At 32.3% G+C, this 15,249-nt stretch overlaps 2 protein-coding genes across 2 annotated transcripts in view; both read left to right on the top strand.

Moving 5' to 3' along the window:
* LOC139517441 (alpha-2A adrenergic receptor-like) overlaps positions 1-3,744 on the top strand; it is a 541,200-nt gene extending 537,456 nt beyond the window's left edge. The window contains exon 2 of the mRNA XM_071308473.1: positions 3,429-3,744. The gene's annotated coding sequence lies outside the window, so the exon portion shown is untranslated. The remainder of the gene's footprint in view (positions 1-3,428) is intronic.
* On the top strand, positions 1,758-9,633 carry LOC139517442 (uncharacterized). The gene is made up of 3 exons (XM_071308474.1): positions 1,758-1,840; positions 6,345-6,397; positions 8,466-9,633. Exon 3 carries the CDS (start codon positions 8,555-8,557, stop codon positions 9,479-9,481), a length of 927 nt encoding a protein of 308 aa, XP_071164575.1. The 5' UTR covers positions 1,758-1,840; positions 6,345-6,397; positions 8,466-8,554; the 3' UTR covers positions 9,482-9,633.
* Positions 9,634-15,249: the final 5,616 nt, after the last annotated feature.

The following is a 15,249-nucleotide window of genomic DNA, read 5'->3' on the forward strand; positions in this document are numbered from 1 at the left end:
ATATGGAGAAAAGAGTATATGTGAAACTGAAGCAACGCTTTTTTTGTTGTTGTAAAATTATATAGAAAGCTAGTTTAAAAGAGCAGGGACTTTTAAATTTGTATTGTAGAAAACTTACGAAAAGTAACATGCCATGTTTAATTTACGTTTAGACGATTACACCTACTATGTCTGGTAAAACAGGCTTTTTTTCTTCTCAGGCAGTTAATATATAGTGTAACTTAGTTCAATAACAGGCGCCTTCAATCAAATTTTCAGTATTAAAGCCAAACACATATATATTCATTTCGATCTAAACCATGACAATCTTCACCAAAACCATCACGAATTTCTAGACTCTTAACCGAACCATGTCAATCGCTTAACCAAACCATAGCAATTTCGATATCTTGCTTATTCTGCGTTAATTTCGTGAAACAACAATTCCAATATAGATCGTTTGACCTCTAATACAGATTCAAGCATCTTATTTGCTTTTTATCTGTTTGTGTGAATGGAACTGAGGCAATAGTTTAGGGAAGCAACATAAATTAACCATGTCAGACTTATCCAAACTATGACAAAATCACTGTACTAAACGCTCCTCGATATGACGACCTTACTACCCGTGGAAATGATAAAATCGTGAACCACAGACTAAGTTTATGATATATACATGCGTTGGTTTAAGAATTGAATAAACATTATTGTTCACACGTCGCTCGTTTCATATGACTTTAAGTGTTTAAGTACGTGCATGCTCAAATGAATTGCGTGCATATAAATAGTTAAAGATAAAAAAGTTTATAGATTTGAAACTTATTTTCAAACAATATACGTATAGTGTCTTGAAATATGAAATTTATTTGTATGAGGCTTAGAAACGGGGAAAATGCGAGGTTCTACCAAGCATTTTCCCGTTTCGTGCCGAATACAAATATATTTCATACTTCAAGACACTATACGTATTTTGTTTCTAAACTGAAATCGGTAAAAAATATAAAAAAAATGTAATAAATATTGTTAAAAAAAAGTGTTTTGAATTTCCCTCTTGGGGTACCATTTTGGGGTATTTCCCTATGAGCATAGTCCAGGCGGTAAGACATTGAAATTTTAAGGAATAAGAAAGGGAAAAGGAACTTAATAAACAGCATTTGAAAAACATGGTATATAAATTACCAATTTGAAGACATAACAAGTTTAAATACATAAAAGTTTAACCATTGTTACTACACGTTGTCATGGTTGTGACGTGACGTGGTTGATGAAATACAGTAGTTCCGGTAAGTAAGCGGAGCTAATAGGTAAGTTGATGTCATTGACGTATAAAACCAACGTTTATACGTATAGCTCCATCTGTATAGTAAAATAGCTGATTGCAGTATAATATGCATTCATACAGCTAGTTGAATGTATATCGTCATCGAAAATTACAAAAAGGCATGCTCAGCCATTTGATGTAATTTTGGCAATGCTCTTCCAAACACATAGAATTGTCAAAGATAATACAATCTAGCGGCGAACATCCCTTATAAAAAATTATTCTATTTTTCCTGCTATCTTACTGCAAACATAAAAAGTTCTGAAAACTTGACACATGCTTGCAGCAAAATAATGCAATTTTGCAGGAGGTTTGCCGCTAACTGCAAACAGTTTTCAAAGAGTTCCTGAAAGGTTATTTACAAACTTGCAATAAACGTTAAAGTTTTATAAAGCCTATCTTATACATTCTAAAAATAGTAATAACATTTGTTTCAAATTTAGATACACACTTTGGTACCACAAAAAGCGTTATAACGTCAGTAATTGCAGTTCTAATAGTAGCTTTAGGAATAGGCGTTTTGATATTTCTCGTTTCAAGGTAAGAAAATTTTGATGTATTTCATTCCGTCATGTTAACTTAAAAATCTATCCGCGGCTACCGAAGGCTTTATTATAGTAGAGTATAGGCGGTCGAGTGGTCTAGCGCGTCGGGCACAGTGCAAGTCAACTTGTTGTCACGATATCTCAGTAGCATAAGTTGGAATTCTGTCCCGATTTTAAATCTGAAAATTTAACCCAAAAGTATGAGAGTTAGATTTTATGTTGACAAATTTGTATCCCTCAATGAGATTTGAAATCCAACATTTGACATACTAATCGCTTAACTGCTTGCCCAGCGCTCTATATCACTCGACCACATTCGCTATAACAAATATATACCTTCTATAGTCGTTGTATTACCTTGTCAAGTAAGTCGAATCTAGATAAAGATTTACGACATGTGTGTTAAGCGTGTGTATTTGTTATGTTATCTTTTTTAAATACACAATGAATTTTTATTTGGCAGCAATTTAACTCAATACTTTTCATGTGTCAATATACATAGAGAGAGTTGTCATTGGTTCAGACGTACTTGTAAATATATTTATTGTATCTTACATTAATTTGTAGGATCCTTTCCAATAGATAATTCAGCTAATCTGTAACAATACCATCTTCATGCCTCATATATCATGTACTGTAGTACGATGCTAGATTAAAACTGACGGGTGACACCCGACCTCCAAAATTTTTTATTTTTGTGAAGCCATGGTGGTCGAGTGATGTAGCGCGTCAATGCAGGCGATTCCGTGTCACGATATCTCAGTAGCATGAGTTCGAATCTCTGCGAGAGAAGAACAAATAATTTGCGAAAGTAAATTTACAGATCTAATATTGTTGGGTTGATGTTTAGACGAGTTTATATATATATATAAATATATATACAACTCGTCTAAACATCAACCCAACAATGTGAGATCTGAAAATTTGCTTTCGCAAATTTTTGGTTCTTCCCTCGCCGGGATTCGAACCCATGCTACTGTGATATCGTGACACCAAATCGCCTGCACTGCAGCCGTCCCGCTAGACCACACGACCACCTGGGCTCTCAAAAAAAGAGCTTTCGATGGGCATGTGTAACCTTTCCACGTCAGTTTTAATCTAGCTGCGTACTACAGTACATGATATATAAGGCATGAAGATGTTATTGTTACAGATCAGCTAAATTATCTATAGTAAAGGATTCTACAAATTAATGTAAGATACAGTCACAGAAAATAATTATATTCATAAGTACGTCTGAGTGAGTGACAACCCACAATCCACAACTGTAACAAGTTTTTAGTTGACAGTTTACTAAAATTGCAAAAAAGGGCAGCTAGAATTATTTTAAACGAACACAATATTCATAAACCATCCAGTGAACTATTTAAGGAATCTAAAATTATTCCTGTTACTAAGAGAATATCTTACCACAAATCATTATTAATGTTTAAATCAAAACACCAACTGGCACCAAAATATTTATCAAGTCTTATTGTGCCTACAAGTAGTAAACAATCATACAATACTCGACTTTCATCATCGGATAATTTTATTGTCCCTAAATCAAATACAGAATTATACAAATCAAGTTTTTCTTTTAGTGGTCCAAAAGTGTGTAATTCATTGTCCAGTTAAATTAAAAAATCAAAAAGTAGATCTACATTTAAAAACTCTTACAAGTCATTTTATTTTGAAAAGTGTTAAATTTTTAAGTTAAGCCACAATGTATACCATAGGTGTTTTTGTTGTTGTTGTTGTTATATTACTTTCTATACATCTATTCTTAACATGTGTGTAATAGTAGATTAATTATGTTTTATTCATATTGTTAACATTGTATGTATATTATAGAGAGCCTTATTGAAAATTGGTTTAATCCAAATAAGTTACTCTCTTTAAATAAAGCTATTATTATTATTATTATTATTATTATTATTATAACCCTACAATAGATGTATCCATCGGATCGCCATCAATGATGGTGATACATGGCTGTGTACATAATGTATATACAACTCGTCTAAACATCAACCCAACAATGTTAGATCTGTAAATTTGCTTTCGCAAATTTTTGGTTCTTCCCTCGCCGGGATTCGAACCCATGCTACTGTGATATCGTGACACCAAATCGCCTGCACTGAAGCCGTCCCGCTAGACCACACGACCACCTGGGCTCTCAAAAAAAGAGCTTTCGATGGGCATGTGTTACCTTTCCAAGTCAGTTGTGATCTAGCGGCGTACTACAGTACATGATATATAAGGCATGAAGATGTTATTGTTACAGATCAGCTAAATTATCTATAGTAAAGGATCCTACAAATTAATGCAAGATACAGTCACAGAAAATAATTATATTCATAAGAACGTCCGAGTCAGTGACAACCAGGGTTTCCGCTGGCGGTCGAATTTGCGAAAAAATAATAATTGTGGCGATTAAAATTCATCATTGGCGAAAGAATTTGGCGAAAGAAATATATATAACGATTTAATTCAGCCATCTTGTTTATTTACTTTTTTCGGGTTTCTCTGACTTTTCTGATCAGACAATACTCGGAATTCACCTTGAACTCGTTAAGATTTTGACAGAAAATCAATAATCAACTGATTGCATTCATAGCTATTGACATCAAAGGACGAATTAATAAAGGTGTTGATTGTATGATGTGACAAAATGATATGATTAAATGGCTTCTGTCACATGTCACAAAAGGGATTTATTGACAACTTTACGACGCACTTGTTTGAAGCAAAATTTTTACGCTTCCTCTCCTTCTTTTAATGATAGTGCAGAAAAGAAAATTGTTGTTATGACGAAAAATGTCCAAAAGCAAGAAAGGTCTCTGATTTATAACTTTATCATTTAACTTTCATGTAGATCATTGATTTGAGTGGGTACTTCAAAGTCGTTTCAGTTACACACGTGTTTCAAAGCATATAGTTTTACTTATGTACGATGGTCTAGAAAAGAAAACTGTTGTTATGAGAAAATCTATTCAAATACAGTCACAGAAAATAATTATATTCATAAGTACGTCTGAGTTAGTGACAACCCTACAACAGATGTATCCATCGGATCGCCACCAATGATGGTGATACATGGCTGTGTACATAATGTATATACAACTCGTCTAAACATCAACCCAACAATGTTAGATCTGTAAATTTGCTTTCGCAAATTTTTGGTTCTTCCCTCGCCGGGATTCGAACCCATGCTACTGTGATATCGTGACACCAAATCGCCTGCACTGAAGCCGTCCCGCTAGACCACATGTATATATCATGAACTGTATTACGCTAGATATAAACTGACGAGGAAAGGTAACACCCGGCCACCGAAAGCATTGTTTTGAAGCCGAGGTGGTAGAGTGCGTTGGATACTGTGCAGGCGATTTGGTGTCACAATATCTCACTAGCATGAGTATGAATCCCTGCGGGGGAAGAACAAAAAATAATTGCGAAATTAAATTTACAGATCATTGTTGGGCTGATGATGTTCAGACAAGTTGTATATATATAAGTCTGAAAATTACACCAACAGTGTTAGAATTAGATTTTTCTGCTGACAATTTTTTTTGTAAGTCCCTCAGCGGGATTCGAACTCACACCTTTGATTTACAACAGAACCAATCGCTGAGCCTCATAACGCTCTAGACCACTCGACTACATCCGCTATCTTGTATATAAAACAACCGTTTAAGTTAGGCTGTAAGTTTAAAAATCAGTACTGTAGGTGAATAATTGACACATACAAGTGCCCGGTCAAGGTAATTTGCGACCGTCAAATCTCCGTTGACGGTTACAGTTCTCTACAAAAGAATTACTGTTAATCCTAATCATTTGCATAAAAACAAGAAATAATACGTCAGAGCTTGCAAAAATGTACACATTTTTCAGAGTCATGCGATAAAATTTAGAGACACTCTTTAAATGATATAGGCGCATAAACGCTATATGCGTTTCCCTCGGTTTTAGTTTGTTACCCCGATTTTGATTTTTGTCCATGGATTTATGAGTTTTGAACAGCGGTATAGTACTGTTGCCTTTATTGCTTAACTTGCTACATATGATCTTATCAAAGCTGAAGTTTAGTTACTATTACGATTCAGTTGTGGATTGCATTACATCAAAAGTTTTTTTTTGTTTCGATTATATTGGAGTAATGGTATAATATTTTGCTCCTTGGATAGTTTCATTTGGATATCTGTACTCTCTCATGTATCAATCTGAGCATTTGATGGGATATGTTAATATGAATTTAATCCAATAAATGTGTTGGCAAGAAAATAAATTTATGCAATAATATATATTAAGAAATGAGGTTCCTTTTGTATTATATCGTTGTTGTAGTTCTGAATTGAACACTGTTTCTTTATCCCTTATTATATAATTATATAATGGGTTGGGGAGCCAGTGAGAAGCTATAACAAGAAAGATTAACAGACGTTTGTACACAATATGTTTGTACGATAATATTTTAAGTACAATTTGAAAGGACACAAACTTTTTTTTTATTTCAGGAAAAGTCGCCACAGATTAAAGATTATAAATCCTTTCAATTTCTTATTTACTAGTATGTTTTGCTTTTACTATTTGTATAACTATCGTATTTTGTCGATCTTTTTAATTCAATCAAATATCAAATGTGTTTCTTTTCATAATATTTCGTCTGAGCCAGTTTGAAGAATAGTACAAAGTTAATGCACATGAGACGACAACAGTTTGTTTGCATTTTAGTAACAGTATAGGATATTAAAATTGTATAAATATGTCATGTTTGGGTGTATGACTTGTAATTTTTGGTCAACAAGCTTTTCGATACTGTTTTTCGCCGTAAATAGATGAATCCAAATCAACTTATTTTTACAGAATTCTATATGATACGTTTTTTTTTTTATACCAGCTGCATTATCAAAACTACATTTTTCACTTCCATATATTAATACAGCTGACGTATAAACATCGCATAAATACAATAATAATCTTTCGTCTAAAAGTGGGTTTGTTTTGCGATACAATACGGATAAACATTTTTCTTAAGCAGAAATATTTAACAGCGTTTGATTGCCGATAGATCAAAAAATAATCTGACAGCGCAATGATTAAAAAAGAAAAAGACAAATAATAGTATACAAGACACAACATAGAAATCTAAAGACTAAGCAACACGAACCCCACAAGAAACTGGGGGAGATCTCAGGTGCTCCGGAACGGTGAGCAGATACTGCTTAACATGTGACACCCGTCGTATTGCTCATGTTATTACAAAGCCGGTAAATAGTTTAATACGGTAAGTAACACTCGTGAAAATGGAAGGGGATTGTACTTACAACATAAGTAACATATCCGATATCATCTGTGAAACCGATATTCTATAACGGTGTACCAACTCGTGATTACGTCCGTAAATTTACGAAGGGATTATTCCAACTTCACCATTCGAAACTCATTGTTTAACTGGAAATCATGTTAGTAAATACAAGCCCGGCAGTATCGAATTAATTGGGAGATACAATCTTCGGTTGCAGGCGCTAATAGAATGTTGCTACATATAAATGGAAAGTTCACAATTGGGAAGCTGAAATAATTTCTTTTGTCATAAAACTTGTTTTCAACGCACCATCATTGTCAATTTCCAAACCTAACTGTATCTTGTGTATCCTTTATCTCTATTTCGATGGGATAGATGCGTTCAACATAGTCACCAAATTTCGAATTATTTAGCGAGAGAACATCATTTATATAGTGGAAAGTAACGTCATAGGAGATTGCTAACTTCTTTTGTTTCTTTTAAAAAAAAAATTGTATGAAATCAGCCTCATAAGAATAAAGAAACAAGTCGGCAAGAAGAAGGAGCACAAATTGTTCCATGATAATTCCGATAGTTTGTTGAATAACATGTCATTGAAACATAACACATATGTTGTCAATAAAGAAATCAAGCATCTTGATAATGTTAGTTTCATAAAATTTATTGTTTGAATAAGAGTTATTCTTTACAAAGTAAAGACAAGATACATGTATCTATGTTGGCTCTTCTGTTTTTTTATAGAACAAAGCAATATCAATCCGTTTTGAATCATAGTCTTTTTCTGGATAATTTAACATTTATATTTATGTTTCCAAAAGCGAAAACTAAAATAACAGTAACAATACCGAACTCATAGGAAAATTCAAACCGGAAAGTCCGTAATCAAAAGACAAAATCAAACGATGAAAAAAACTGTCTTACTCCTGACTTGGTACAATAATTTTCTATATTCATATGGATAACATAACAACGTAAAAATAAATATTGTACACAGATAGATTTTTGATAGTGTTGTCACTATTGTAATCAGTATAAAAAAAAATGAGTAAAAATTTGGGAATTATGTACATTTTTAGTCAAATTGTTTCAAAGAAAATCTAGAGAAAGTGATAAAAAAAAAGGCTTTGTTTTACACCTTGTCAAAAGAAAATAGAAAATAGATGTAATTTTGAAATTGTTATTTACAAAATATAATGAAAGAAGAAGAACGTGAATTGGTGTAATGTTATGCCTGTACCTTTCTTTTGTTCTCTTGTACTGAATTTCACTTTTATTCGCCTTCACATTATAATACAGAACTAACTATTTCTTTCATTTGTTTTGGTTAAAGGAAAACAGCCTATATTTGTCCAAAGTCGACACAAAGCAAGTGATATAGACATTGAAGATGATGACCCATACTCAGAAATCAGAGAATCAATGATGGTTAGACCTATGACAATTTATGGAAGAAAACTTTCTATTAGGTCGTCGTACATTGATCCAGATGATCAGTATCATCATATAGAGTTAGCGACGTCATTACGAAGACCAAACCGAAAGGGTTCTACCACTGAGTACACAGATTACACGGAACCAATTGATGAGCCGTTCCTGCAACCGAAAAATAACATATATGAACAACTGATTATTGATGAATTGACAGAAACACCAAAGAACAGCGACAATGCAAAATATGCGCAAGTCGTAAAGAATCACAACGATGCCTGTTCCCCTCAAAAGGATTTGAACGCAACTGAACATTCCGACAAATTCAATTCGTTAACTGAAGTGGATGACACAGAGGATATATACACTGATAGCTACACTGAAAGAGAAACGACTGCATATTCAATGCAAATGCCTTTGAACTCATCTAATATTTCAGAAAAAACTGATTTTGTTACAGTAACTGACATTCAGATAGCCAGCAACAATACTACATATGCTACAGTAGTTAAGAATTCTGCCAATGAATGTTCCAGCAAATTGCATCTCAACACGTCAACTGGAATTCCCGACAAATCAAATTGTGTTAAGAATAATAATGAGGAAATAAATGAAAACCTTATTGAGTCCAAAGCTTACACTACAGGCAACGAAGGAGATATGACCACAGAGAGAGAATCTGAAAGAAAAATCAGAGGTCATGAATTTGAAGAGAATAACAGCAACACAAAAGTAGTACTGAATAAAACCATGAGTGATTATGGTGACACTCCTGTAGTGATCTCTGTTTCAGTAGGAAAACAAACGATTTGTATAGATTTGAAAGATTGTAATGTGACAAATAGCAATCCGAATAATGGTATTTTGGAAAATGCGATCACTAGCGTGAAACTGTCATCAAATGAAAGTAAAACATGAAGTAAGGCATTATCGTGAAGATAAACGACATACATGATATGTCGCATACGTTGAGATTGTAGAGACTTGCACATTAAATCCGAAGACTTTTTAAAGGGATCAAAATTTTTATTGTACATAAGCTTGCTTGTAATATATCCTTTATTTTTTTTTATATGCGTTGACAGGATTTTAATTGATTTCACTGTAGTGAACACATGCATGAATAAGGGCGTGGTGTCTTAACATGTCGATTATACGGTGATGCAGTTAAGCATCAACTCAATGACAACGTATCATTGTGGAAAAACAATTGGTATCTAGTTGCTTTATTGTATCTGTTTAAAAAGTTATCCTATATGTTAAATCTAAATTATTTTAGATTATGATACATCATACAACTTTTAGGTTTTAACCGTACGAAATTATTTGCGCAGAGATTCCAGATATACGTTAAAATGATAAAATTATAAGGAAAAATAAAAATAAAAATCATAAATGCATCATTTTAACGTATTTGTCAAGCGCCATCAGGAAACAAACATGTAAATAAGCCATGAAATTCATGTTTACTTCCTAACATATACCAATAAAATACTTACAGTTAATTTCTTCCCGGAAAACGTCAATTGCAAATATAATGGTACTTTTAAAATGTTTGTCATCAAAACTAAATTGTATGTTCAAGTATGAACAATTCAAACATTATTTCCTGTAGACATTGATATTGACCCAAATATATATCAAACATGGATGCATGTGAGCCTGTTCCATTAAAAAACTGTCGGCAAAAATGAGCATGTTTTTAAAAGTAATTGACATTGTACATGAATATCATTATAAATATAAGAAGATGTAGATTCTCACGATTTGTAGAAAGTTAACCATAGTAGGGTAAAGTACGGCCTTCAGTGAATAATTCTTGTGATTTATGATTCATTCTAGTAGGGTGTTTTTTACTTAACATATGAAGTACATATTGTCATTATTGGCTCTTTTTCTTTTCACCAACGAAAACCTGATCATATTAAATGAATGATTTACATTTTTTTTTATAAAGAATCATATTACGAAGACAAATATCAAAACCGATGTACTGTTACCAGTCTTTACAGTTTCTCGGAGTTTAATGGGACAGTACATAGAACAATTCATGTTAATAACAGTTGTGTATACTTACAAAGAAAGATCGCCATGATAAAGTAAAAGAATGATATATCATTTGATTTTTTTCCGTAGAACCGACTCAATGACTTATAGATGGTCATCCGTCATATATCGATTTCCCATTGGCATATTGAAAGTTTCAGAATATATACAGTAAATAAACTCATCATAGATACCAGAACTTAATTTTATATTTAATAACAATTTAACCTTGAGTAAGACAGATTTGAAACGTCAATTGCAAATATAATGGTACTTAATGTTTGTCATCAAAACTAAATTGTATGTTCAAGTATGAACAATTCAAACATTATTTCCTGTAGACATTGATATTGACCCAAATATATATCAAACATGGATGCATGTGAGCCTGTTCCATTAAAAATGTGTCGGCAAAAATGAGCATGTTTTTAAAAGTAATTGACATTGTACATGAATATCATTATAAATATAAGAAGATGTAGATTCTCACGATTTGTAGAAAGTTAACCATAGTAGGGTAAAGTACGGCCTTCAGTGAATAATTCTTGTGATTTATGATTCATTCCCATTGGCATATTGAAAGTTTCAGAATATATACAGTAAATAAACTCATCATAGATACCAGAACTTAATTTTATATTTAACAACAATTTAACCTTGAGTAAGACAGATTTGAAAATTTAAATGTGCTGTGAAGCCATTCACATCTTTATAGACAGTATTGACAATCGATTTTATTCATATTGATTAAAAAGGATTTTTTTTATTTCTTAATACCAGATTTCAGCTTTGCGTATTTGTTTTTCTTCAACTCTAGCCTTTCAGTAAATTAGAAGAATACTCCAATGTGGTAGATTCAGCAGAGTACAGAAAATTTGCTCATAGTCATTTCAGTGTTGTTCAGTAACTTTTCAGACATTTCAGTATGTTGTTCATGTGTACAGGTTATTAACAATTACTGAACAATCTGAACATAGTATGAACGGATCTTGAACACTACAAGCAATTTGTCTTAAAGGGAAATTCCGCGATTTTTTACTTATCACCTAATTATGTTCATCTTAACATAAAAAACACATTTGCAAAGTTTTAAATTTATATTCCTTATAATAACGGAGAAAATCAAGTATTTGTAACTTTTTTGGTTGAATTCTCGAGTGGGTCGTGACGTATTAGCCCGATTTATTGAATTCTGGGAAAAAATAAAATCTGTTTAACTCTTATAGCTTATCGACAATATACGTAATTAAAAGCGCACAGCTGACGAATGGTCGAAGTTATTAACCACAATATAAGAATGAACGAAAATGAATATGCATATACCGTTTTGTATTGATTGAATTAAAATCCTATAAAATTATCTCTAGTAAATGTTTTTGAATAAATTTAATTAATTATTGTTGAGATTTTTTTCATAAAATATTTATTGAAAATTTTTACTGATATTGAACTGAAAATATTTCAGTTCTATTTACCGTTATTGTTTTGATAATCATTTCAATGCAACTAATGTGTGAGCAGAGTGTGTATATTATTTTGTAAAGGTCACTGTATATTTCTCGGCTTGAGGTCAATTCGTTTACCTTGTAGGTATTTAGCCGCAGGTGTGAGTTCAAGCGTACACAGGTATAAATGTTGTTATTTGGAAAGGATAAACAGAAAGGATTAGAAAGAGTATGCTGTCACGATGTTAATACACTAAGATTTAATACACGATGAGAATAAAGATACAATAATTAAATTGTGTAAATTAATTGAAAATAAAATTCAGATTCGTAATTCCGAAAGTGTATAAAAATAAAAGGAAACAATTTTTGATTACTTTCCTAGCGGCAATTGGCGTAAAGATTCAAATATGAAGCAAACAATAGTAGCTTTAATCTTTAATAAAAACTAAATGCAATATTACCCAATTTGATATACCATTGTACATCTGTTTGATATCATTGACTTTACCGGAATTTCTTAACTTGTATTCAAATCTGGCTGTGTTTAAATGCTAATAAAACTATTGCAATTTTAAAGTTTTTAATTGACAAAAAATACAACATGCATGATTTTTTTTAGTTTCTTTTTAACATTTCATTTGACAATCATTTACACGAACTTTTTGTGAAAAGAATACCAATTATCTAAGCTAAGGCATTATTTCTTTTGAGGATTTTTTAGGTTTTTTTTTTTTTTTAAATTCTATGATAATATTTGTGCAATGTTGAACATGATAGCCGTCATTAATCCAAATAAGTAATACAGTAGTTGTAATAAAAGTTATATTTTAGTCATGCATAACTGATATTGACGAATTTAGAATAGTTCGTCCATACATCGTTGTTCTTGAAACAATCATTATTAGTATACATGTAAGTTTCCTGACGTATAAGAGCCATTGAGGATGAGCTCCAGAGAAAGCAGACTAGTAGCGTTTCGTTCGTTTGTTTGTTGGGAAAGGATAGGAAATGCAACCGCTTGTACAGATAAACGACAGAATTACCATACAAGCATTTATAGTCAACACAATCAGAAAGAGTTCCCATCGTTAGACGGGGAATATGAAGGCTTCCAAGAATGAACAAGTGACATGTCTAACTCTGAACAGTTAGAAAACGGACTATCGACATCGACCGCTTGTTCTTGATATTTGAAACTATATGCATATATATACGTATATGCTTATGATATAGTGATGAGTTCTTGCGTCTGACAAAAACTAAATCCCTTCATGGTTATATCTTGCCATACGTTTATATTGGTTTGTAAGGTGATTACTCAAAATCGTTATTTGAAAATCCTGTTTGTGAGATGTAGATTCATTTCAATACAGAAATTTCGTCTCAGATATATTTCACAAGTGTATAACACGGAGAAGCTCTGAAGGTCCATTACTCCCATTTTGTTTGGGTGTGAACCATCGATGTTTACAGCAATATCAAAGAATAAGATGATGATGGTAGAAAGAACTATGGGCGTCATGTGGCAAATATTACATGCATATCGGACAATGAGTTGTCAATCTGTATGAAAAGATTTCCAATACAACCATATTATTGAGAAGGAATGTTTACATGCTATACTCTCGTACTAGTATTACAGGGTTCCTGTGGCGTTCACCTTAGACACACATCTAGCTCAGTGTTTTAACGATGTTTAAAAAAAAAGACAGAACCAATTTAATGTCATATTTCCCTATTTTTTAAATATAACTAAAAGTCTTTTATCTGACAACAATACCCCTATTTAGCGGACAAGTAATTTATTCTTTTTTCTGTTATTGAATACCAAGAAAGAAAATAAATCCCGAAATTAATTTGAAACTTTGATACTCAAAAGTTTCCCAGCAAAATATTCACATCCCCTGGGGATAATTAGTGTTCGTCCAGTGGCATATATAACAATTGTGATGACGAATTCCTTCCTTTGTTCGATAACAATCTTATTGAAATATAAATCTGTGATTTTACTAGGTCCACAGCTTCAATGAACCAAAGCAAAAGTTATACATCGACCTGTATTTAAATCAAATTGGTTCTCTTCGTCTTCTGGTATACAATAGTCTATCGACATTCGATGATTACATACTGTTGGCATACGTGGACTAGTCTTTTACAACACTTTTACCCCTATTTATTCAAAATATATGTTTTTTTCTTATGTTCAATGTATACATGTATATATTTTAAATTGCGCTATAGTTCCGTAACTTTCTATCCAGTCGTATAAACGAATCGTCGGCAAGTGCGTACATTTTTTTAAATCAATATTTCTGGTTTGTTCCAATCTGTCCTTCACTATTGACAATGAGTATTTATTACATTTCCCAAATTCACCCTTGGAAAAAATATTTAAATAGATTTTAATTTCATCAAATCTTATTTTTTGGATATTATTTATATTTTTATGTCGAATAATATTCTTTACACCAGAAATGTTATTTATAAACAAGCGTATGAGTTTAGTAATGACAAGTAAGACAGATTTGTATATTATACATCTGATAGTTCAAAATGGAAAGTTATAAGTTATAAGTTATCAGCCGTGTACACTGATCAATACCTGCAGAAGTGAAACGATGCATGAACTTGCAAGCCCGACAGGAAATCGCTTGAATACCTGGACGTGTCACCTCTCACCCCTCACAATACCTTTGGAAGTAATACCTTTAGCCATGCTGGTGATCAGATGAGGGAAGATCAAAATATATTTGAAAAAGTTTATAACTTTAAAGAATTATGAACAAATTAGATTTTCGAAAACAATTTTCACGGAACACTTATTTATGATTTCAACTTTGACTTTTCACCTAATTCCAATATCAACAGTTTAAAAACAACAGACCATGGTAATTTAAAAAAAATAAGAATATTTTCCTTATCAAGTTAGTTAGTCGGATAAAACAACCGTACGATTGACAAGATATCGACACGCAATTACGACCACATCGGTTACTGTAGTTTTGTTTCTTTGTGGTTTATAGACATATCGTTTTTATTAATCGAGAAAGAACACAAAATGGCTGACCGCTGAGAATTGATACTCTAAATTTAAAATCGATAGTAGTATGAAATGGGGTCAGTCCCCCACCAAAACCCCACCGGAAGTCACGTCACAGCTAAGCCTCTTAACTATGACGTAGTATCCGGTCT

Source organism: Mytilus edulis, chromosome 3 (genome assembly GCF_963676685.1).
Source record: "Mytilus edulis chromosome 3, xbMytEdul2.2, whole genome shotgun sequence".
In the NCBI taxonomy this organism is placed as follows: Eukaryota; Metazoa; Mollusca; class Bivalvia; order Mytilida; family Mytilidae; genus Mytilus; species Mytilus edulis.

What these genes read in the sequence shown, in the direction of transcription:
- LOC139517442 (XM_071308474.1), top strand. Translation starts at nt 8,555, where the DNA reads ATGATGGTTAGACCTATGACAATTTATGGAAGAAAACTTTCTATTAGG.